A 22,078-nucleotide genomic window follows, 5' to 3' on the forward strand; every position below is an offset into this window, starting at 1 on the left:
TGCCTTGCAGGCAGCCCACAACCTGGCAGAGATGCCGCAGGGCGGGAGCTGCACGGCGTACTCGGCTCCAAGGGACAAATTCAGGAGGCGAGAGCAGCAGCGGGGACACCGGCGACACAAGCTAGCGGCGGCGGCCGGCAGGGGGCGGGAGCGGCCCGCGGAGCCCGGCCCGGCCCCGCCCCGGGGCGGCCCCGGCCCGGCGCTGGGGCCGGCGGTGCGGAGGGCCTGCTGGTGCTCCCGGCTCCCCCCGCCCTGCCCCGGGGGTGCGGAGGTGGAGGGGCGGCTGCCCGCGGCCGGCCAGGGGGAGGCGGGCGAGGCGGGCGCAGAGCCAGTAGCCTCGGCCCCTGCCCAGCCCCGCTGGCCCCCGGTTTCCCCGGGCCTTGAGCACCCGCTCCGGGCGGCACGATGGGAAAAACGAGTCCGGGAAGGGGCCTGCTCACCAAGCACCAGAGGGCAGAAAGGATGGCTGGGGCGCTTCCTTCATTCCTTATTCCTGCAGGTGCCCCTCGTGAGTCCCAGCTAGGCCGGGAAGGCTGCAGGCCCCAGAGCGGGGCTGGCGGGGAGCTCGGCTCACCTGCCGGCCTGCAGAGCCCAGTAAGGAGCCAGAGCACAGGCCGGGGCACAGCCAGCCTCCGTGGGCACAGCAAATTACATACTTGAGGAAGTTAATCACGAGCTCTGGGTTTATGGGCAGCAAAGTCTGAATGCTCTGGGGCAGGCACAGCTTTTCTGGGACTCTGGAGTGGCTAAGCCATTCTACACTCAGCAGACCTTTGGGAATTGATGGAGAGATTGAGGGAACTAAGTAAGGACCTGAACCAACCTCTGGCTTTCTGGTGTCTACTGTCCTGTAACAAGAGATCAGGTTCTTTTCCTGGTTAAAAGGCAAAGGTGCAGCTTTCCAGGTGTGGGGGTTTTTTTTGTTTGTTTGTTGTTTTTTGTGGGTTGTTTTGTTTTTTTTTTTCTCTCCCTACTCCAGGCAGAACTCAGAATTAGAATGACACTGCCACATCTTTATTCTGTCACACTTTACGTGCCTGAGGAAGACCTCATCTGTTCTGAGGACAAAGTAAAAGCTGTGATTTCAGTCTTTATCCTGAGCTGGATTACTCCCAATCCATTACACAGTCTGGTCTTTTCTGCTGAGGGGGCTGATCCTAAGATATCCCCTCCGCTGCATTCACCTTCTCCCCTGATGCTCCAATAAGACACTATTCTGATCATGAAGTACCTCTCTCTACTCCTGCTAGGTTCTCCCCTCTTCCCTTCCTCTCCTGGGAGACTTCCCCTGTCCCTACTAATCCTGCAAAACATACTTCTGGCTGCAGCTGTACTTGGGCGGAGTGGGATGAAAGCACAGATGTAGAATGAACCTGTGCTGCGATAGCAGCCGAGGCTTGTCCAGACATGACAGCTTCCCTGCCCCTTCCCAGAGGAGTGCTCTCAGGAGGGCGGGGAGAGCTCTGTAGCACCTAAGTGGAAAAACTGGCTGGGCTGTGCAAAGAGAGGGGATTGCTGAAGGAGGCCAAGGATCTTGTGCTTCAACCTTCTCCAGCTCTCCAAGCAAAACAAGCAGCAAGCAGTAGGGATTCATAGAGACCCCAGCTCCCTGTAGCAGAGCAAAGCAGAGACACGGGTCACCTGCTGAATCTGAGAGCACTGCATGGATCCCCGTGGCCTTAGCTTTGTGCCACACAGCTCTGGCAACAAGAGCAGAGCTCTGCTGTCTTTTACCTCTCTCCCTGCAGTAATACATATCCTCCAAAACACCACACATGTCAAACTAAGTTGCCTTAAGAAGCTGAATCTTGTCTTCTCTGCAGCCAAAGGAGAGTCCTGAACTTCTTACTCCAACAACTCTTGCTGTGACTCCAGCACCCTGGTGACTCTTTTGCTTGCTAATTGCTCTTCTTCAGAAGGGCAGGCACCACGCCGTTGCGCGATATGCTTTACATGGTTTCCCATGGCAGAAGAGCCATACCAGTCCAAGAATGAGGGACAGAGGAGAAACCTCTCCCCTCTGCCTCTCAGCTTTCTAGTCATGGGACAAATACCCTGCTCTGTGTGTCTGACCCATCTGCCCTGAGAGAACAAGGCTGCTGTTCAAGGGTTGAGAACCAGTTGTTGAGTGAGTCAGTGTCAATCACACAGTTACAGCTCGCAGAAACTAGCTCCAGAGCTGAAAGCTCCTGGATGAAGCCCAAGAGGGAGTGGAGAGGTGTGTGCAGGTCTTGCACCTGACACACGAGGAGAAAAATCACAACTGACTAAGAGAAGCTAAGAAGGAAAGGAGAAGGAAAGATATAAGGTACAGAGGGTAGGCAAGAGAGAGGTAGACCACACTAACTCCTGATCCCACTTTCTGCTTACAGATACTCTGATCTTTAGCTCTCTGGAACCTCTCCCATGGCCTACAGCTAGTGTCTGCATACTCACCTACGCAGCTCCCATCGACTTCCTCAAACCCCACAGCACAAAGGCATCGGCCCACTGGTACCAGCCACTCCCCGTCAGTGCTGCAGTGCATCCTGGGGGGAGAGCCCACTTCTTCAGCTGCGTACTCCACACACACTCCGGGCACTTCTGTCAGCCCCTCTGACCCTGCCAGCGTCTCTGGAAAGTGGGCCAGGCCCCGCACCGCCTCCGGGCAAGTCTTGTAATACACTCGGACAGACACCATCGCTACACAAGCCCCAGAGTTCTGGAAAGCCAGGTAGAAGCCCCGGCGAGAGAGCTTCCCAATGGGGCACACTTCTGTGTTCAGCTGCATGGCCCCTGACTCGATGTCTCTGCTTGTGAAACTTCGATCTGCTGCCACAGTGTTGAGCTACATGAAAAAGAGAAAGACAACAGCTTTGCCATCTGAACAGGCTACAGCAGCTGAGATACCCATTCCTCTCAAGCCTCTTTTATACTAAGGCCTTTTAGGGGCTGTCTGGTCAACTGCTTCTAATGCCACTGCACTGCATGCTTTCTTTGCACTTGGAAGAGGTGTTAAAAATGGGGCGGGCATATTTTCCTGCCTCTGTACCTTCCATCATCTCCTTCAACTGCTTTGTAGTCATTCACTGGTCTTCTACAGTACCCTGTGTTCCGAGCCTCTGATTTCAGAGGTCTTCAGGAACTGCCCTTTTTCTGTCATAATTTTCTTTGCAAGTTGCATGCAGTAAATCTACAACACCACTAAAGACCTGTGCTTTGAAACCAACCAGGGAATTACAGCCACTTGTTTTTAGGCTATAGTTGTTGCAGTTCAGATAATCTACTGTAAGGTGCTCCCTGTGCAGCACTCAACATATTTCAGGACTGTAGGTACTTGGGTGAAAAATGCTCCCATGCTTTTGCATTCCCACTGCCACTGCAAACAAAGGGTAAGAGTGAATGAGTGAGTGAGGATATTTTCCATGCTTGAGCAAATGGGAAAGGCCTCTGTGACACCCTGTGACATGGAAGAGCAGGACTGCAGGTGGGGTGGCCTTTCTTCTTGGTGGGAGAGCCTGATAACTGATCCTCTCCTCCCCAGACCCCTTCCCATTGTACGACACCACCCACTCCTTGCAGTTGGATGGGAGATGAAAGGCTCTGTAGAGCAGCTGTATTTGGCAGGGATCATAAGGCATGTTTAGGAGTTGTGGAGGTATCGCACAAATTCATGTTGTAGGCTGCAGGGGAGGTGGAGGAGCACTGGGGAGGGAGGGGAATCAGTTACCAGAGTTCTGCTCTACCTGTCGTGGCCTTTATTACTCTTTGTTTCCATCACATCTCATTTAAACTGCAAAGGAAAGGGTAGGTCTGTGGTTTCTATTAGAAGAGAATTGGCTTGGAGAATTTTCTCTGAAAAATAAGCAGAGGTTTTCTGTCCTGCAGTTCCAGTGTTTCCATGGCAAGAGAGCACAACATTGAGGAAAATAGCAGGTAAAATACAGCAGTGCTAAATACCTTCACACCAGGGAGAACTTCACTGTAGCAAGCCATCACCTCCTGGTTTATGAAACAAGACCCTCTACCTCATGGCAATCAGAGTAAATAATCAGGACCACTGAGACCTGAACTGGATTCTGTTCTCTGCTTGGTCTAATCTTGTTTTATTCCCTAAGGCAAGTAAAATTCCTTTGGTCTCTGCTTTACTATTTCTAAAAATTGGTGTAACCATCCAGCCCTGTCACAACCCTTTAGAATCCTTACCTACGTGGTGTCTGGTTAAATAAGAGGTTACGCAGAACACAGGTCTGATCTCATTTGAAACCTCCTATGCCTCCTGTGGCAAAGAGTGCTCTGAGCATCACAGAGGGCACCGGGGGTAAAGTTTAATCTAAGGACAACACTTACTATCCCATGCCCTTCCCTACATGCTGGTTCTCCTGGCCTGTCCCAGCTAGCAAGACACACCTAGCTTAAGCTGAAAGATATGACAACTTTAAGCTGAAAGATATGACTCAGTCTTCACCCCCAGCAATACAGACCTTGGTGAACAGCGGGCGGCGAAACTGGATCCCAACATCTTGTTCAGACTCCATATAATAGAGATTGAAGGTCTCTTTGCAGGTCACCACCTCACCTTTGAAGCTCTTGCAGTCCCTCACCGTAAACTTTAGCTCCACATAAACACGTGAGGCTGCCTCACCCCGATAAATCCAGTTGGTGCGAAGCCAGTGATCAGTGTCACCCTCGGAAAGCACACTGCAGTCCTGGTACATGTAGATCGGGGTACCATTTATCATCTGCTGCACTTCACTCCACTGCTCCCAGGGGAGAACAAAACACATACTGTTATACAGGTGTGAGAAATACGTTTCACTTCAAATATGACAAAATCTTGGCTAAAAATCAGTTCTTGCACAGGGTTTGGGCTTAAAGCCTCACTAGCTAAAGTCTCTTACACTCAGCAAAAGCTGCATCTGGTCTAGAGCCCCTTGGCTGCCTAAACTCTGTACATAGGGAGCAAAGAGGATCCTGCAATTAGATCTGACTTACACAGACCTTTGTACATCTCCTTCATCCTACCTTGGTTCCAGTTTACTTCTTCCATGCACTGCCTTATCTTGGAGATTGAGATAAAGACCCACTACTTCCATGTATTGGCCACTTCTTTCTGCCACAGTTTACATCCAGGGTGTACAGTAGGACCTACCAGACCAGGACTATTATCTGCCCCTGGAAATAATGCACAGCATTTTGGAGTAAGAGAAAAGGTGGCCTGGCATAATAGAAAGGTAAATTGCAGAAGGACTGTTGTAGAGCAAGCACTCATTAACTTGGAGTTCACGCTTCTTTAAGTGGGATGTTTTGCAAAACCTAATTTAACTATTAAAACTCAGTTGATTTTTCTGACTTCATATTGCATTAAGGTTCTGCATCTTACCCAGGCCAGTAATGGCCGAGAGGAAGACAAGGGCCTAGCTGGTTATATGACCTTACTATTTTCATGAATCTAATAACATATGCTTTTGCCAAATTTTAGGTGGCTCTAGCTTTTCTTTCCTTGCCACAGGTTGGATACAAAATGCAAAGAACATTCTCTTTTGAGTAATTGACATATGAGAACTGAACATTTGGAAAGCAAGGTTTTGTCCACAGGGAAGATAACTTACATTGTTTTTCCTCCAATGCTAAGACTGCCTTTCTCATTATGCTTTAATTGTTTAATCAAATTAAATTGAAACAAGTGCCCACATAAGTACTGGCACAAGTTTAAGCATCTTGGTTTTAAATCACACTCCAGGTTAAGATGCAATTTAAACAAAGCCTCAGTCTCTGTGTTACTCCAGACTTGTCAAATCTCATGGGCTGAGCATGAGATTCGCACATTTCTTCAGCACCACCACCTCCTGTGCTCATAGCACCACATCTTTTCTCCCCACAGACCAGGTCACTCTGCTAGTGGAATACAAGAGGTGGACCCACAAAGTGCATAAGAGGCTCTGCTTTCATGCCATGAGTTAAAGTATACCTCCTATATACCTCCTACACAGCCCCACTCTGAAAAGTATTGGAGAGCCTTCTCCAAACTAGCAAGTCCTGCTGATAGCACAAGCTCCTCTGCATGATTTCAGCCTTTTACCTAAGTGCATACTAGCAGTCTCCTCCCAAGAAGTTCTGGGGATGGTATCTATGTGTCCCTTCTTGTTCCCTTTTTTCTTCACATAATTAATCCCCAGTGTTACCCCACCCTCTTAATCTGATCCAGCTGGCATAGACCTGCAGCACACAGGATTTACACTTATTTCACTCACTGAAGGTCAAAGGATTTATGATAGCAAAACAAAGAAAGAGACTGATGGATCAATCCCAATTGATCAAGCAGGAGGGACAATCACTTAATGACCTCTTGCAGTCTTTAACTGAAAACCTTCTGGAAAATGTTACAGAACTGAATTTATAATGCATCCTGAAATAGACCGGAGTAGAAGAAAAGAAGCTAGGAAGGAAAATAAGAGTAAACTGGCTTTCATACACTGCCAATGTTAGGACTGGCTTTTAGAAGCATTTTTCAATGCGTGTCTGCCTGGGAAAAGCATAATTGCATTTGGAGGCTGAGAGTTAGACAACTTTCCATTAGCAGTTTATCCCAAGGCAGTACCACAGACAAGTGTCACCAGAAAGTGGTTTTTGCATGTCTCACTGAAAGACATGAGCTGTTGTGGTGCCCATCCAGAAAATACATTTTTAAAACTTACATGATACAGGACCAAAGTTTCATCTTCAGTGGTGACAGCTCTAGCAACAACAACAACAAAAATTCCTTTAAACTATACTGCTGGAAAAAAAATCCAACTGCTAACTCCTGTATTTCTTAGCTCATCTCAGCCTAGCTTCTTCCAGACTCAGTTCTTCAGGGCAAAGATGCTTGGCACTGACAATTGCACAGTTTCATATGCAGTGTAGTGCAAAGAAATAACAAGGAAGTCAGATGTTTTTTTCTAGACTCTACTGCTGATGGGTAAAGGAAGTAAAATGAGGATATTATTTATGCTAACAATAGAAAACTATTGTTAAATATGCTTCTGACTTCTTTTCATTATTCAGTGAAGCTTTTAAATTCAAAGTAGTAGAGGAAAACTGTTACATACAACATTTAATGAAAGGGTGATGAGACCAGAAGTTGCCAGGCAACTGTCTCCCATCCTCAAGAATCTGCTGCAAAATCAAAACGTATGCCTCTGATTTTTAATGTAATATTCTTCATAAACATGTGTGGTAAAGTCTGGGCAATCAATATTAATTACTTGCCTCTGCAGTTTGTCTGCCAATGACATTGAATCAACCTCCTTTTATAATGTAACTTTTTACCCACTTCATTCCAGACACTGTTGCCTTACTCCAGTTGGCCATAGAATAGGTAACATTCTTCTAGAAGTCGAGAACAGTGTTAGTCAGACTTATTATAGCAGTGAGTGAATTTATGTTTTTTTGATGTGAGAGAAAACTTTCTCATGACATTCAGAATCATAGAAAGATTTAGGATGGAAAAAACCCTTGAAGATCATCTAGTCCAGTTCCCTGCTCCAAGCAAACTAAAGAGGTCTTAAAGTCTTTGCATGTTATTCTTTAAAATGCCTTTTAAAGTTTCTTATTTTTTTAAATTAGAGTCTAAACTGTCCTCAAACTAGTCTTCAAACTCTTAAAATCTTTTAGAATTCTTTAAAAGTTGCTAAGAAAACAAATGCTAATGCATTCAGGAGAGTGCCATAGGTTAGTACCTTGGCTTCCTAAAAAGTCTATGTATGTGGCCATTGAATTTGAGAAAAAATGGGTTTCCTGTGCTTTTCAGAAACCCATGTACTAATACAGGCACCTAGTTCCAGAGGTTTGTTCTTGAAAATCTTGGTATGGTGGTGTAATACAGAGCAAAATTATTCCAGCACAGCAATTAAGAGTCAAGTTAAACACAACCTCAAAGCCAAGGTACTGTGTCAATAACCTCAAAACACTGTGAGTTCAGTAAAAAGGAAAAAAGGAAAGCAACTTTCCTCGTATTGGTTTGATTCCATATAAAAAAAGCTGTCTTTACAAAGGCCGTTCAGAATTACTTCAATGACAATCTGGAAGGGCACCAATAGATATTTGTAGTAAACAGTATTGGTTTGGTCTGCCATGTGAGTAAAAGTCCAAAGATAAGATAAGGCATGTGCCTTTTAATATCTGCCTTTATTGACTCTGAAACGATGATACAGTTTGAAGCTCTGGAGCCTACGGAATACTTACTCTGCTTTTTTCTGTATAATAAGCCTTCTATAGATTATGTTTGTGTCAAGGATCCTATCTAGGACAAGCTGTGATTCCTTTATCTATCTGTGGACTACTCTTTCTAGGATTTACCATCAGGTATAAGAGACAGTTTGCACGCCTTGGAGCCACTGTCTCAGGCTTTGCAGGCATCAATGAAGTGGTCTCTTTTGGTTTTAGCCTTTTTTAGTGGGGAAAAAAAGGAAGGAAACAAGTTTTAATGTTGACAAATACAAATTTCATCCTGCTAATGGAGAGGTAGGCTACCAGTGACAGAGGCAGCAGACTGTGACAGTATTGCAAATTGTAGGCTGGGACTGGAGTCATAAGAGCTTGTGACTCGCAGTAAGAATACCATCTCCATCTCCAGCTTGCCAGGGACTTTCCCTGTCTCCTTTCAAAAAAGAGCCTGCCTGCCTGCTGTGAGCTCTATCTCATTTGCTTTCACATTACCTCAGCACAGTGACTTCCAATCTGTTGTCTGCAGACCCCCAAGGAAAGGCACGGTGATACTTTTAAGAGACTTACAGAAGCAAAAGCTAGCCAGTCGGCTTAAAGTTACTAAACTAAGATGCATGTCTCCACTGGAAATGTTAATAAAAACTCCTATTGGAAAAGTCAAAGAGTTCATATGCTGAAATCTAATGACTTGTTTAACTTTGGGTTAGAAAATTTCACTAGGACAAAATACCAACTAAGTTAATAAAGCCAGCTACAGTGCACCTGTGCATAGTGTGTCTCAATCTCATTTAATTTTCTACAGAATTGAGACGCCATTAATTCTCTTCCTGAAGAAAAATTGCAAGGCCCCAAAATAGCAACCTTTTTCAGCAACAATATCACTGGTGTGGCAAGCCTGAAACGATCTAGGAAAACGTGCCACTGAACAGTTTTTATCCCTTTTCCCTGGCTGCTGTGTTGCCTGTGGAGTGTCTTGATTTTTGTATAGTATAGCATTTACATGCTACCATGACCAAAACCCCTTCCTGGAACAGATTCAGTATTGAAGGTAATTACAGCTGTGCTACAATCATAGTGTAGTTTTCTCAGAGGAAAGCCGGTGACAAGAGAGGCACCTTGCTGGCACCTGTTTTAATACAGTGAAGAGCTTCTCTTCAGTTGAAATACATCTGACAAAAATTTGTCAGGAGGCAAGCTGGACCAGCCAACCGAAAATAGCATCACCACCGTGGTGTATTCTAGAAGTGAAGCTTCTATGACCCTTTACTGAAAGTTTCTCAATACTCTTTAAAGTTCTTTTGCTGGTGTGGAAGACAATTTAGATGACGATGATGAAAGAAGCGTGGTGACATCTAGACACTTCATGAGTCCTGTAACTTTAAATCTGAGAACAGCTGAGGCTGCTCTTATTTCTTTTAATCATTTGGCTATGGTCAGGCAATTTTAATTTCATCACATCATCATGGAGCCTTTGACACAACTGAACACAGAAGAGATGTTTACTTATCTACAGTATCTTTATGGGTGAGATGATATATATTTTTTCCCCATAATGATCCACAGGTTATTTTCAGGGAGGAGCAACTCCATTATGCAATTACTCGTTCTTTAGGGCACTAGCACATAGGTCTCCATCCCACCCATGTCCTTTCAATTTAACTGGTACTCATGCTCTTATGGGAAGATAAGGTTTTCATGTGGGACACCAAGCGTCAGTGCATTGATTACCGAACCTGTTTGTCAGACCCAGGTTCTGCTCTCTGCTTATTCTCTGAACTGGCTGACCACATTAAGGTCTTGCATGAAAACAGTTCTGGTCATAGCAGATGGTGCTAGATGAGTGATAATGATAGTCTAGTCCAACATTTCACCTAGCTGGTTTGGAACATTTTTTTACTAACACTCACTAACAGTAGCAATAACTACAAAAAGGACAGGAGTGAAAAATCAGATTGTGCATCTTAAGAGTTCAGAATTCATGGCTAAAGCCACATTACCAATAAAGCAAATGTTAGCTCTAGCGTTATTTTTGCATTACATTGCATAGGATTCATTGTAAATGGAAGTGATTTTTTTTCATTTTTTCAAGGTAAAGGGCTTTATATTGTAAGCTGTGGTTTTGTATGGTGTGTCAAGTGTGCATCTAGTGTTTACAGAGAAAGTGAAAATTATTCTGATGGTGATGGGCAATACTTGCTCTGTTTGTATAAGCTCCTTTAAAGATGGCTCAGGTGGAATCCCACACAGGGATGGGGTAATTATGCTTTGATGATGATCAAACCTGCTTGGAGAAAAGAAACTGCAGGAGATGGCAGCCTGAAAGTCATGTGAGGAGCTGGCAATATTCAGGTCAAGCAAAGAGAAGCCAGAAACTAGGCCTTGGAAACAATGGAAATAACCTTTTGAGAAATAAATAATGGGAATTTTTTCCTGCAGATCTGCCTCTGAGATAGTGAGAAACACAGTTCAAAGCAAAGGTTCATCCTTCGAGGACACAGCAGGCAACAAAAGATGTAAAGCCTTTTCTTTCTAATTGCTTTGCCTGCAAACTCACTGGTATTTTAGTTGATATTATAATAGAAGTTGTTGTGTTTGGGTTTTCTGTTTGTTTGGTTGGTTGGGTTTTAATATTATTATTATTTTAAATAGCCTGTTAGTCTTCTTGGAGGACCATGCTATAGGCAGGTTAATCTCCAAGCTCCAGCTGACTTGTGCTGCTTTTGTGTTGACTCAAGGAAGTTCAGTGAACCTTGTCCACTCATTGAACAGCTATAAAAGAGTGAAGCAGCTTGCTGGAGCTGCCAGGCAAACGGGCTGTCACCACCCCAGTGCCCTAGCAGCCGTGGTGATGAATGTCATGGCTGTACAGCATCTTCAGCTCACAATGTGCTCTTTTCTGCCCTTCAGGTCACAACACTGAGTGCACTGGCCAAGATTGTTACTTGGGTCTCTGGCAGTGACTCCTTTCTAGGCTGCCTAGTTGGTGGCTCATGCAATCTGGCCTTCCCTACAGCTATTAATTTACACTTCACTCATTCTCATCTCACTGGTTTGTATTCCTCCTTCTCACACTTCTGAGTAAAGTTTATCTGGATATGCATAACAATTTTTTTCCTTGTCTCCCAAACTGACACAAAATAATTAATTTTCAATTAACAGGATATCATCAACAAATATCTCTCCACCAGTCCACAGATCAACAGCAGCAGGTCATGTCAGGATACAACCCTGAAGCCAGAGCTGTTCTCATTTCCAGGTGATTGTTGACTTTACTAAGCATATTTCCCTTATTTCTATATAGATCCTGTTCACTCAGGGGAGCTAATCGCCTGTGCCTGGTACTTAACTGAGAGCAGTGAGGTGTACACTGCTACTCTATTCCAGCTTCAGAGGTGATGGCACTCCTCTGAGTTAGCTCCTAAAGGACATGCGTGAACAACAGCAGTGGGAAGACATGCACAGAGCAGCTTTTCTGATGGCTGTTTTCCACACCGTCTTTGGATGATACAAAAAGCTGACTGGCTGAGACTCTTCCAAGTAAGACTATCTGAGTAAGAGATACTCAAGTCTGACTAAGTGATCATCAAGTCTGACTCAGTGAACTGCCCAGTTTTAATGAGATAGGAGTGCTGTGCTGGAATGCTTGCAGGTGGAAGGCTGTGTGCCCCATAGCACTATTTCCTTCGTGACCAGGACTATCTGTCTGACCAAGAAGTGGTGGAACAGAAACCAGCCATCAGCTGATACTGAAATCTGGGACCGCTGAGTCTGGTGGAACACAACCTCACCTTGCTAGGACCTGAAGGCACGCAAATGGTGTGGTCAGTGATATAGAAGTTGCTGACTGGTCTCAGGTACTTGATCTAGTCTATTACCTAAAAATTTATCAGTGTAGAATTTGAACTATGCCTGGACTTTAATACAACAACAACAACAGCATAAAAAAAAAATCTGTTTTTTTTTGGTTTAATCAAATTGTATTCACATATCTTTGGCATTTGCTGTGGTCATAATTAAACTTTCCATGGAACATGAGGTGCAGAACTCAGAACTCTTGTTCCTGAACAAGAATCACATAATTTCCAAAGTTTTCAAGTGATTTTGTAATTAGTGGCTATTCTTTGATAGCCTTTGGGATACTAAGGACAGTTAGGCCACTGGTATTACATGCCTGTCCTTACTCTTGTTTAAAGGTGGACTTTGGGAAAGCTGAGTAGATCAAGGGCCGTGCACACTGGGAAACTGGTAGAAAGCTTGAAACTGATAGCAATGATTTGAAGTATGTGTGGAAGCAAGGAAGAGTAGGAAACAGGCATGTCCTCCTCCTCACTTTGAATAAAAGACTGAGAACCACAGCAGCCTGGAAAGGAGACTAAGAAAGACATAACCTTTAATAATGCTATGATCCAAGCAGGAATGTAAGCTGGGAAAAATAACTCCACAAAGCAGCTACCAGCTAAGACCTGCGCCTTGCCAAACTTTTAATATGTAATGAATATGGCACAATTTGGCAGCAGAGGAGTTCATGTGATTCCTGAAATAACATACGTCCGATTTTAAGAATGAAGTCACCGTGAAAAAGGACCCTTTTACAAGCAAAGACAGCTTTGCTTGTAAGAAACTGATGAAAGCATATCTCCCAAGAAAATGTAGCAGCTAAAAAAAAATGAAGCGTGTTTAATTTACAATTCATTCAACAATATAGAGAAAGTCATATTGAGAAGCCCAGTGTGCAGCATTCTCCAGCACAAATGGCTTGGAACTTAAGTAGTCACATGAGGTACTCATGGGAGTATGACTGGATTGTGCAAATACTATTCACATACACAAAAATTGGAAATTAGATAAAAAATTGGATAAAAGGAAAATTTCAAGATAGGCCCACAAGCTGGGAGTGAGATAATCACAGCATTAAAGACAAATATTGGATTGCTCAGTATGTTGTATTGTAGGCGTACATAAACTGATACAGAAAATCCATAGGAATAGATATTACATAAAATTATGAAAAAAAAATCAAAACATAAAGGACCTTTTCTGCCTTGGCTAAAAATTCAAGCTCAGAATTCTAACAAACAAATAATTCTAAATTATTACACAAATGCAAACATTTAGGAGGGAAAGGACTTTTGGTTCTCTACTCCAATCCCCTGCTCAGAACAAGGCTGACTTCAAAGCCAGGCTGGGATGGCTTAGGGCCTTTTCTATTAAAAGCAAAATGCAAGAGGAAAACATAATCCCTCATCACAATCTGTTCACAGCTGATGCAATTATATTTGAAAGCAAATTAGTGATTCATAACTTTTTATAATGTCATTTTACAAACTGCCAAGAAGCAGTGCCACTATACCTGATAAGTGAATTTGTTCATGATTGGATTTGAGAGGGTTTTTTGTTTTTTTTTTTGAAGTCTCAGTGGTATCTGAAACCAGTTCAGGTAGCTAGGCTGTTTGTGCAGCATGAGGAATCTTAAAGAAATATGAGAGCAAGCAAATTCTATACTCCTGACACCTTCAAAGTGGCCATCATTGGCTCTCTAATGTATGTTAAAAGCTGGAAATCTACTACTAGTACTGTAACACACCTCTCCATGCCCACCTGGTGTTGCTGTTGCAGAACTTCAAAGCCAAAAAAGAATTATCAAGGAATATGTTAGAGGAGGGGGGTAGTGGGTGGTAAGGTAGATAAAAGGGGTTTGTAGGAGCTACAGTCTGCCTCTTTAAAAGCCTAGTTTCCAATAGTAGCCCAAAGTGAATGAAACCCTTTTTAAATAGCTACTACAAAACAAGCTAGTACAAACCTTTTAACAAATAAAACTCTACAGACACTTTACTTAAAGTACAGAGACTTTCACTCAAAGACCACCCTTGAGCTTAGGCAAGATGCTGGCAAATGTGCTGCAGAAGTTCTGAACTATGGAAGCACAGTGTTCTCAGGCTGAGCCCGTGTGTTAATGGGAGCATTGTCTGGCCCGGATACAGCCACGGTCTGACCATGAAAAAACCACACCTGGCAAGCCACTTCATCCTCTGTCATTGGCTACAAGTGAGGAGAAAACAAAGGTGTAGTTCTAGCTCCACAGACTTAGCCAGCCTCTTCTGGGCTATGCCTCGGGGGCCTTGTCCATATAAAGCATGAAAATTCCCCACAGCAAATTCCTCCTCTGTGCGATAAGTATATTGACACAAATCCAGCTCACTGATGGGAGATCTCTGGCATCTGAGGTTAGGTACAAGTAGCAGTGTTATGTGAAGTACACCCTTCAGCTCTGTGTGCAACACAGCTCAGACGTTTCCATCCTGTTACTAATCAACCTAGTCAGATTATTCAGTACTAATCTTGGCACTTGCTACAAACATAAGAGCACGGATGAGGAACTGAAACTGCGTATTAACATATGTGCTAATTACCACAATGTAGTCCCTAAATTCCCTTTCCTTTGTGCCTTCCTTCCAGCACTCCCACAGCACCGCTGCTACAGAGGAAACCACCTTCACTGATGTAGATTGTGACATCAGAGAGACTGCCCAACTATGCTTCATACAAAATAGGTGTACTTGCATAAAAATAGCTGAGAGTTCAGCTATCTTTCAGGTTCCATTGTTGCAGTGGTTTCAGGAGTACATTTTGAAGCATTTTCATCAACTCAATTTTACAGTCACAAAACAAAGGGAAATTCCACTCTCGTTGTCAGCTGTGTGGACCAAACACCACAGCTTGGTGTAAAATCTGAGAACCTTGCAGCCCACCCACACAGGCAGATTGCTGCCCCATGAGTTAACAGGTATTTCTTCAGTCAGCTGCTGAATTAAAAAACCTGTAATGTGTTTCTAATTTCTCGAGAGACTGAGACAGAAATACTTTTGTTCTGCCTATTTTCCTGGGACAAAAAAATGGATGAGATTTATGTGCAGCATAACAGAATAAAAAACTGGGGGATGATTTGATTTTTTAAATTTTTCTTCATTACTTTATTACTTCATGTAAACAGTATATTTCAAGGATATGTCTAATCATACTGGAAGTCAATAGGCATCAGTCCTTAAAAAGCTAGCTAGGGGTGAGGCTGCACAAGTGAAGGGAGACTTATAAAGCCTAAAATGTCCAGGAGGTGGTGGAGCCTCAGGAGCTCAGTTTCCAGAGGTAGGGTGAAATTTCAACACGGTTATATTTTTCCATCATTTAGTACTGCCAGTGGCTCCCCTTCCTTGAATGTGGGTACTCACCCCTACTTCCGGAGGGTCGGGAAGCCAGCCCAGCTCACCCTGTGCAGTGCTTGTGTCAAGTAGATCCACTGAAAACCAGAAGAGAGGGAAAAAAAAATAAATCGGCGACCCAGCTCATACGGCCCACGGAATAGTTTCATCCTTTGTTTTGTCAAAGAAGGTAAAGCCTGCATTTCCTCTCTCAAACCCTTTGAAATCTTTCAAAAAGCATGACTAGAGGAGGGACGGAAAGATACCAGACAGGGCAGTTAGTCAGGAGTTAAAAGTTTTTACTAATATATGAGACCCCCCCCTTCTATACACATCCAAGAAACCGCAACCCTGACAAATTTTATCACTTCCTAAAACTGTCCCAAAAAGGAAGAAGGAGGCTGAAGCCTATTCAGATGGGTACCCGGCATTAGCAGCTGAACACATATTTCCTTTAAATAGGAAGGCAGCAAACTAAATGGTTGAAGAGTACGGCAATCAAATAAATTACCAACACAAAAGATCAATCAGTGTCGCCTGGAGGGACTATTCAGTACTTGAAACACGGTGGGAAAGTACAGAGACAGTGTGAAGTTGTAGAAGGGACTTTCCATTGTCACAGTACCCAAAAGCCCGGAGATGCATCACTTGTGCAAATTGATGAGCCCCCCACTTCTAACTCAGGCTGTCCACCAGCTGACGATGGCCTAGAAATCGTTTAACCCTCTCCCAACTTGCCGACTTTTTTGGCCGGGACATCAAGAGAGAGAAATGGTTCCGGCCATAGCATGGCCACCTCCTGCAGAATTGCACGGCTGCTTTAAGCCTTGCTCCTGGAGTCGTGTGACAAAGGAGAAATCATCGGTATGTTCACTTTTAGCCCTCAAATGAATTTGAAAACGGGATCACAGTTTGGCCTAGTCTTGATCTGAAGACGTGTTTAAAAATGTGTCACTTTGTAGGCAAACATTGAGATAGCAGAGGAGTTGGAATAAGACACACTGTGGGATATGCAGCTTCGTGCCGGCCTTTGGGTTTGCCGGTGCTGCCAGAACAGACTACTGGTTTCTGTGCACCTATCGAAGTCCCAGCTTGGGAACATAAGAAACAGAAAAATTCTTTGGATTCCCTTTTAGATTCTTGTGGGTGTATTCAGAGGGGTCGTTTCTGAACATCTCAGAAAAGAATCTGGGGGTGAAAGGTAGGAGTGGGGAGATTTTTAAATGGCATTTAAATAACCAAGTTTCCTTCCCCTCATCTGACTCTTTTACAGACACTCCCTGCCAACTATAAGTAATAGTGTAAAGTGCAGATCAGCAAGAGTACTGTGGAATGAGTAAGCAGGCTGTGGGCCCAGAATCAGAGATAAGAGGGATTTCGCTGTTGTTCTCACCTCTGAAACACCCTTTCAGGATTGGGAGAAGGGAAAAGCAAGAATCCAGGTTTTGCAAGTTCCAAGCGCTCACAGTATGGTCATATGGCAAAATCTTCCTAGCCACAGACTCCCTGTCCAGACAAGGCTCCTCATTCACTTCCCCTCTACTTTCAATCTCTTTATTTGAGATAATATTCTTTTGTGGTTAGCTCCAAAAGCTCAGAGGGTGAGGTAGCCTGTCCTGCCAGAACCATAACCCAGATAAAATCTATGCCATCCCATCCTCTTCAGGAGTGAAGCAGCATTGTGAGAGGGGCTGCATGGCAAGCTCTAGCAGAGCAAGGGAAAAGGAACTTGGAAGTGGCTGGGACAGGAACCTGGCAGAGCCCTTGTGCCACGCTCTGCACCGCCAGCAATGGCAGCTCCTTCAGCTGCTGTGTGCCCACTGGAGGGACAAAGCCCACTGGCAAGAAGTACTTCTCAAAGTGAATCCCACAACAGGGATTCTCCACGGAAAGGATGATTGAGTCAGTAAGACTACAGAAGCAGAGGAATAAAGTCCTCAGGGACTACTAACTCTGGTCCACATCTTTGCTGCTAGGAGTCTCACGTGGCTGCCCAGCCACAGGGGAAGACGTGTCGCCAAAAAGAAGAAAGGCTTCAGAGGACGCCTGGAAAATGAGCTGTTTCCCTGAGAGACAAGTTAAGGAAGAGTGGATCACAGACACAGTCCAAACGAGACGGCTGAGATGGGGGAGAAGTGGGCAGACAGGTCCCTGACTGTTACTGCCAACTACTGGTCACACTTCTGGAAACCGAAGCCTGCGCGGTGCCACCCGGTATTACTTCTCACCCAGGCTGGCCTTCTGCACTACGTCTGCCAGCTGCATTCACAACCTAGCTGATCCTTAGTGGAAACGGGCTTGTCAAGGACCCTTTAAAAGATCACTGAGTACAGAATCAGAGCTGAGTCCATGGCTGAACTGCCAGTTATGACAAAGTCCCCTCAATTCAGAGCCTGGAGAAGCGAAGGAGGATTGTCCTTGGGATGGAAAAGCCCCAACACCTCTTGCTGTACAAAACAGAAGTCCCTAGCAGGGACTGACTGCAGGAGGAGGTAGGAAACAGAGATTTACACTTCCCTCACCTCTCTATTGAAAGTTACCATTCTCCCATGTTTCATAACCACTGTGCAACTACCAAGATGGAAGGGAAAAAAAATCACTACATCTAATAAAAGGGAGTATGTGGTACAGGGAAGGGAAACATGGAAGCCTAAAGAGGTGGAAGAGGAAATTTTAAAGCCCAGCTCCGTCTACAAGGAGTAGGGTAGGTAAAAGACTCTGATAAAATTACTGTCTGCTTGCTCACAAGGGTTAACTCCTAGGAGGGCTTCCTGAGGAAACTGCGGGGGTGTTGCCAGAGGAGGGGAGAAACTTTCTGAGTTTGTGTTTAAACTTGTTATCTGCAAGGCCGTGTTTGAGGGGAACAGGGGCAGAACTCACTTGGATCACTGGATACGCCGGGGCATTTCTGCTTCAGCTAGGAGGTGAAGGAGAGCGAGAACATACCTGGGCTCGCTCACTGAGCCACCGCGAGATTCGGATGGGATTTGCCAGGCCGTGGTGTCCCCACACCCGGCTGCCCTTCCCTGACCCCCCAGTCGCTCGGAGGTGTCCCTGGAGCCCCAGCCGCGTGGGCCAGGTCCCGTTCCCTGCCCCTTAACGAGGTCGCTCTCGCTGCGTGCCCCAGCCCAGCCCTCCAGGCAGAGGGACCGGCGGGTCCCACGCTTACCTTCTTTGCCGTGTGCCTCGGGAGGAAGGAGAGCCCAGAGGAGAAGGAGCCCGAGCGAGAGCTCCATCCCGCCGCTGCAGGTACTCAGCCCCAGGCTGGCCGGAGAGGGGGCCCGGCTCGCAGCCCCCGCCGGCTCCGGCCTCCGTGCCCGGGCTGCTGCGGGCAGCGCATGGGCCTCTCCCGCAGCCTCCCGAGCGCGGCGCGCACGTTGCACAAGCGCCCGCCTGGCCCACGGTGGTGATGAAAGATCAAGGCGAGTGGGTGGAGAAGCCTTACTGCTTTTACCTGTTCTAAGGGGCTGGTCACAGACTTCCCATCTGGCAGGCAAATAAACCCACCTTAAAGGCAGCCACCTCTTTCCTGGGAGCCTCCCTCCACCTTTGCTCCACTCCCGTAAGAGGCTCCCGATTGCCACCTCCTGGGCAGCCCTCGCCATCCTTCCCAGCCCCGGCAATGGCTTTAAACTGAAATTTTAGGAAGAAATTCTTCAGGGTGGTGAAGTACTGGGACAGGTTGCCCAGGGAGGTTGTTGCTATTCCATCCCTGGAAGTGTTCAAGGCCAGGTTGGATGGGACCCTGGAGCAATCTGGTCTAGTGGAAGGTCTAGTTCCAACCCCCATGGCAGGGCAGTTGGAAATAGATGATCTTCCAGGTCTCTTCCAAGCCAAACCATTCTGTGATTCTGCCATCTGTGGTAATGGGGTTAAAACCACTGAGCCATCCTCACTGAATATGTTTAGGAAATCCATCTGTACACAGGGACAGCAGCCCATTTAGTTCCCAAGTATGTCACAGAGTGACAGCAATACCACTTTGCACTTTGTCTCGCAGAATTACTGGTTTTCATTTAGTATGCTCCTCAGCATTGATGGACAGTGCCTGCTTCTCAGAAAAAAAAAAATTAAAAAAAAAAAGAAATCATGGGAGAGGAAGCAAACTAGAAGAATTCTTTCTCTGTGTAGGAAGACCTCATGGGACTTTTTGTTTTCTTCCTGAGGGACATAAATATGAAAGAACTTGCCTTTGTTCTGTCTCTTCTGGCATTCATCAAGGATGTTACTCCCACCCATACACAGCTATTACACCCTTCCCCCATAAAATACAGGTGGTATTATTACACTTACACTTGCTGTATGGCTGCATTCCTCCTGCTCTCTTCCTCCTCCTCCCCAAGGAAGGCTAGAGAAAGGACCTTGTCAGGTTGCTTAGAGAGGCTGGGGGATCTCCACCCTTGGAGATGTTCCAGATTTGCCAGGACACAGCCATGAGCAACGTATCCACCTCTGGAGTCAGCCCTGCTCTGAGTAGTATTTGGGACCGTGGACTCTCTGAGGGCCTTTGCATCTAATCTTTCAGTGAATCCTGTGATTCTCAAACTATACATCCTGAGAAAGCAAGATCTATCCCAAGATGTCTGAACATAGGCAAGAAAAATTTCAGAAAAAATGTTACAATACTAAGCTTATAATTTTACGTAGCACATGAAGTAAAATATAGCTGCAAATAATTCAAATGTAAATGGCATTCAGAGTAGTTGTACCTTAAGTTTGTTACAGTTCAATCCTGTCTAAAGTTCTCTGTAACAGTCCATAGTGCTAAGTCAAACTGTTATGCCTATGTTTCCCCCACAATTGAATGACTCCCATTGCAGGAATCATATAAGATTTTTTGGTCTACAGCTCATACCTTGAGTTTGTGCTGGGGGGAATGTGTCCATTTAGGGCTTCATTTGTACAGTTCTGTCCCTTCTTCAGTATGTAATGTAGCAGTGGGGCAGACAGACCCACAGCTAACTTCTCTGTGATGGGATGACATAGGCAAGGCCTAAATAGAAGTGAAATGGGGAAAAACCATTTGCAACTGGAGGATAAGGCTCTAGGGCAGCCCAGAAGCTCATGTCCTTCCTCAGGAGAAAAAAAAAATCAGTGTTGATGCCTAATATTTGGCTCCTTAGGGCTAACAGAGTTTGCATCTGTAAAATCCCATAAGTGACAAGTTCTGGAGTGAAGAGCCTTGGGATGTTCTGTCTCCATGTCACTGGTGTGCAGATACTCAGAACATTTGATCTAAGGAGTAGGTAGGAAGCAATTTACTAGGGCTTACTGGAGAATGTGGCCTAAAAAAAAATTATGTTCTTTTTCTCCCCCTTGTAGTGTTGGCAGATGGGCATCAGCAATTGGGGTTTTCCAGATAATGATGGTCAGAAATAGTATTTATTGCTTTGTGGTTTTTCAGATTGGAGATCACCTAGTGTAGCTCACAGTCAGAATGTGTACAATGATAGTGAAACAAAATGCAGTCTAATGTTTCAGCAGGATCAGGATCTGAAGAAAATCTATAAACAAGTGGGAGCATACAGAAGTAAAACCACAAAATGCCTAGAACTTTGCTGATACCTGTAAAAGTTCTGCCAGATTGTTTTCCCATGTGTCCTCTGCACCAAAATGCAGATCCAAAGGGAAAAAGAGGGAATATACACAGTAGCCAGAAGAGTGAGTACCACACATGCATTTTCATACTCAGTATTTCATTGACATTGTTATTCTGTTTGTGCATCACAAGCTTGGATTTGTCTTTGGATATTGTCGGGCAAAATTAATTCTCTGACTGTAAAAAAACACAAACAAAACCACCACCACCAAACAACTAAAACAAACAAATCCCATACAAACAACAAATAAGCAAAAAACCGAAAGAACTTAATTTAAAAAATCTTTTTATGTCTTGTTTACAATCATATTCTATGATTCTATGATTTACATCCCCACAACCTCTCACTCTCCTGGCTTCCCAGTGAGCATCCCATCTCTGGCATGTGTCTTGGTGTTAAGAAGGTAACTGTATCTTTTCAGCTCACTCTCAGCATGTCTTTGGGCTGATTCTCATCCTCTCTTTCTTGGCCATCTGAATATTTCTGAATTGCAGGTCACATTTTTTCCTTCCATTTCCCAGAATCTTGTTTTGAGTATCACTGTGATTAGGTATCCAGCTGGAAAATATCACCACACAACACACCTGGGCTTTCCTCCTACAGCTATGTGGGCTTGTGGTGAGGGAAGTGAGGAGGAAGGCTGTGCACCAGGTTTTGTTTTAATGTGCTCTTGGGAAAGTCAAAGGGCACTCCCAAGGCCGAGTTGGGACGTGCTTCTTTTGAACTGCAGTTCAGATAAAACTGTCTGATATGATTCTTACAAATTGTTTACTCTGTTTGCTGCTCCTCATATTTTAGAATTAGTTTCACCATTGTGCTGTTAAATGTCCTTACAGATGATGAATTAAACAGAATCTAGGAATAATCTCTGTAGTTTCTCACTTGATATCGCTTCCCTAATTATCAAAGCATCCCTTTGGTACTGATAACTTGAATCTGTGCATCCTGAACTGGCTTTGAGTAAGGTATCCTAGTAACATAGATGTGTAGGTCTCCCAGAGGCCTCAAATTCATTTTGTAACAAGCCTCACTTCAATCTAAAGGAGGAACTTGCTCTTGTTCTGTGGTCTCTGATCCACTCCTTTTACCTATTAT

General features: G+C 44.8%; 1 protein-coding gene and 1 long non-coding RNA gene across 6 annotated transcripts in view; one reads left to right on the forward strand and one right to left on the reverse strand.

The window, feature by feature from the left end:
• EPHA1 (EPH receptor A1) overlaps positions 1–18,949 on the reverse strand; it is a 33,225-nt gene extending 14,276 nt beyond the window's left edge. Inside the window, exons 1-4 of one of the 5 annotated variants that reach the window (XM_064409986.1) lie at positions 18,891–18,949; positions 15,414–15,481; positions 4,464–4,739; positions 2,437–2,827 (exon numbers count right to left, since the gene is read on the reverse strand). In XM_064409986.1, the coding sequence (XP_064266056.1) occupies positions 2,437–2,827; positions 4,464–4,721 (649 nt within the window). In that variant the 5' untranslated portion in view covers positions 4,722–4,739; positions 15,414–15,481; positions 18,891–18,949. Of the gene's footprint in view, positions 1–2,436; positions 2,828–4,463; positions 4,740–5,004; positions 5,155–6,061; positions 6,137–15,413; positions 15,482–18,552 lie in introns of those variants that run through there. The other 4 variants (XM_064409985.1, XM_064409987.1, XM_064409990.1 and 1 more) reach the window with 4 other exon arrangements.
• On the forward strand, positions 6,265–15,129 carry LOC135294564 (uncharacterized). The gene is made up of 2 exons (XR_010356635.1): positions 6,265–12,041; positions 14,644–15,129. It is a non-coding gene; the product is annotated as an uncharacterized LOC135294564 (long non-coding RNA).
• Positions 18,950–22,078: the final 3,129 nt, after the last annotated feature.

Source organism: Passer domesticus, chromosome 2, assembly GCF_036417665.1.
Source record: "Passer domesticus isolate bPasDom1 chromosome 2, bPasDom1.hap1, whole genome shotgun sequence".
Lineage (NCBI taxonomy): Eukaryota > Metazoa > Chordata > Aves > Passeriformes > Passeridae > Passer > Passer domesticus.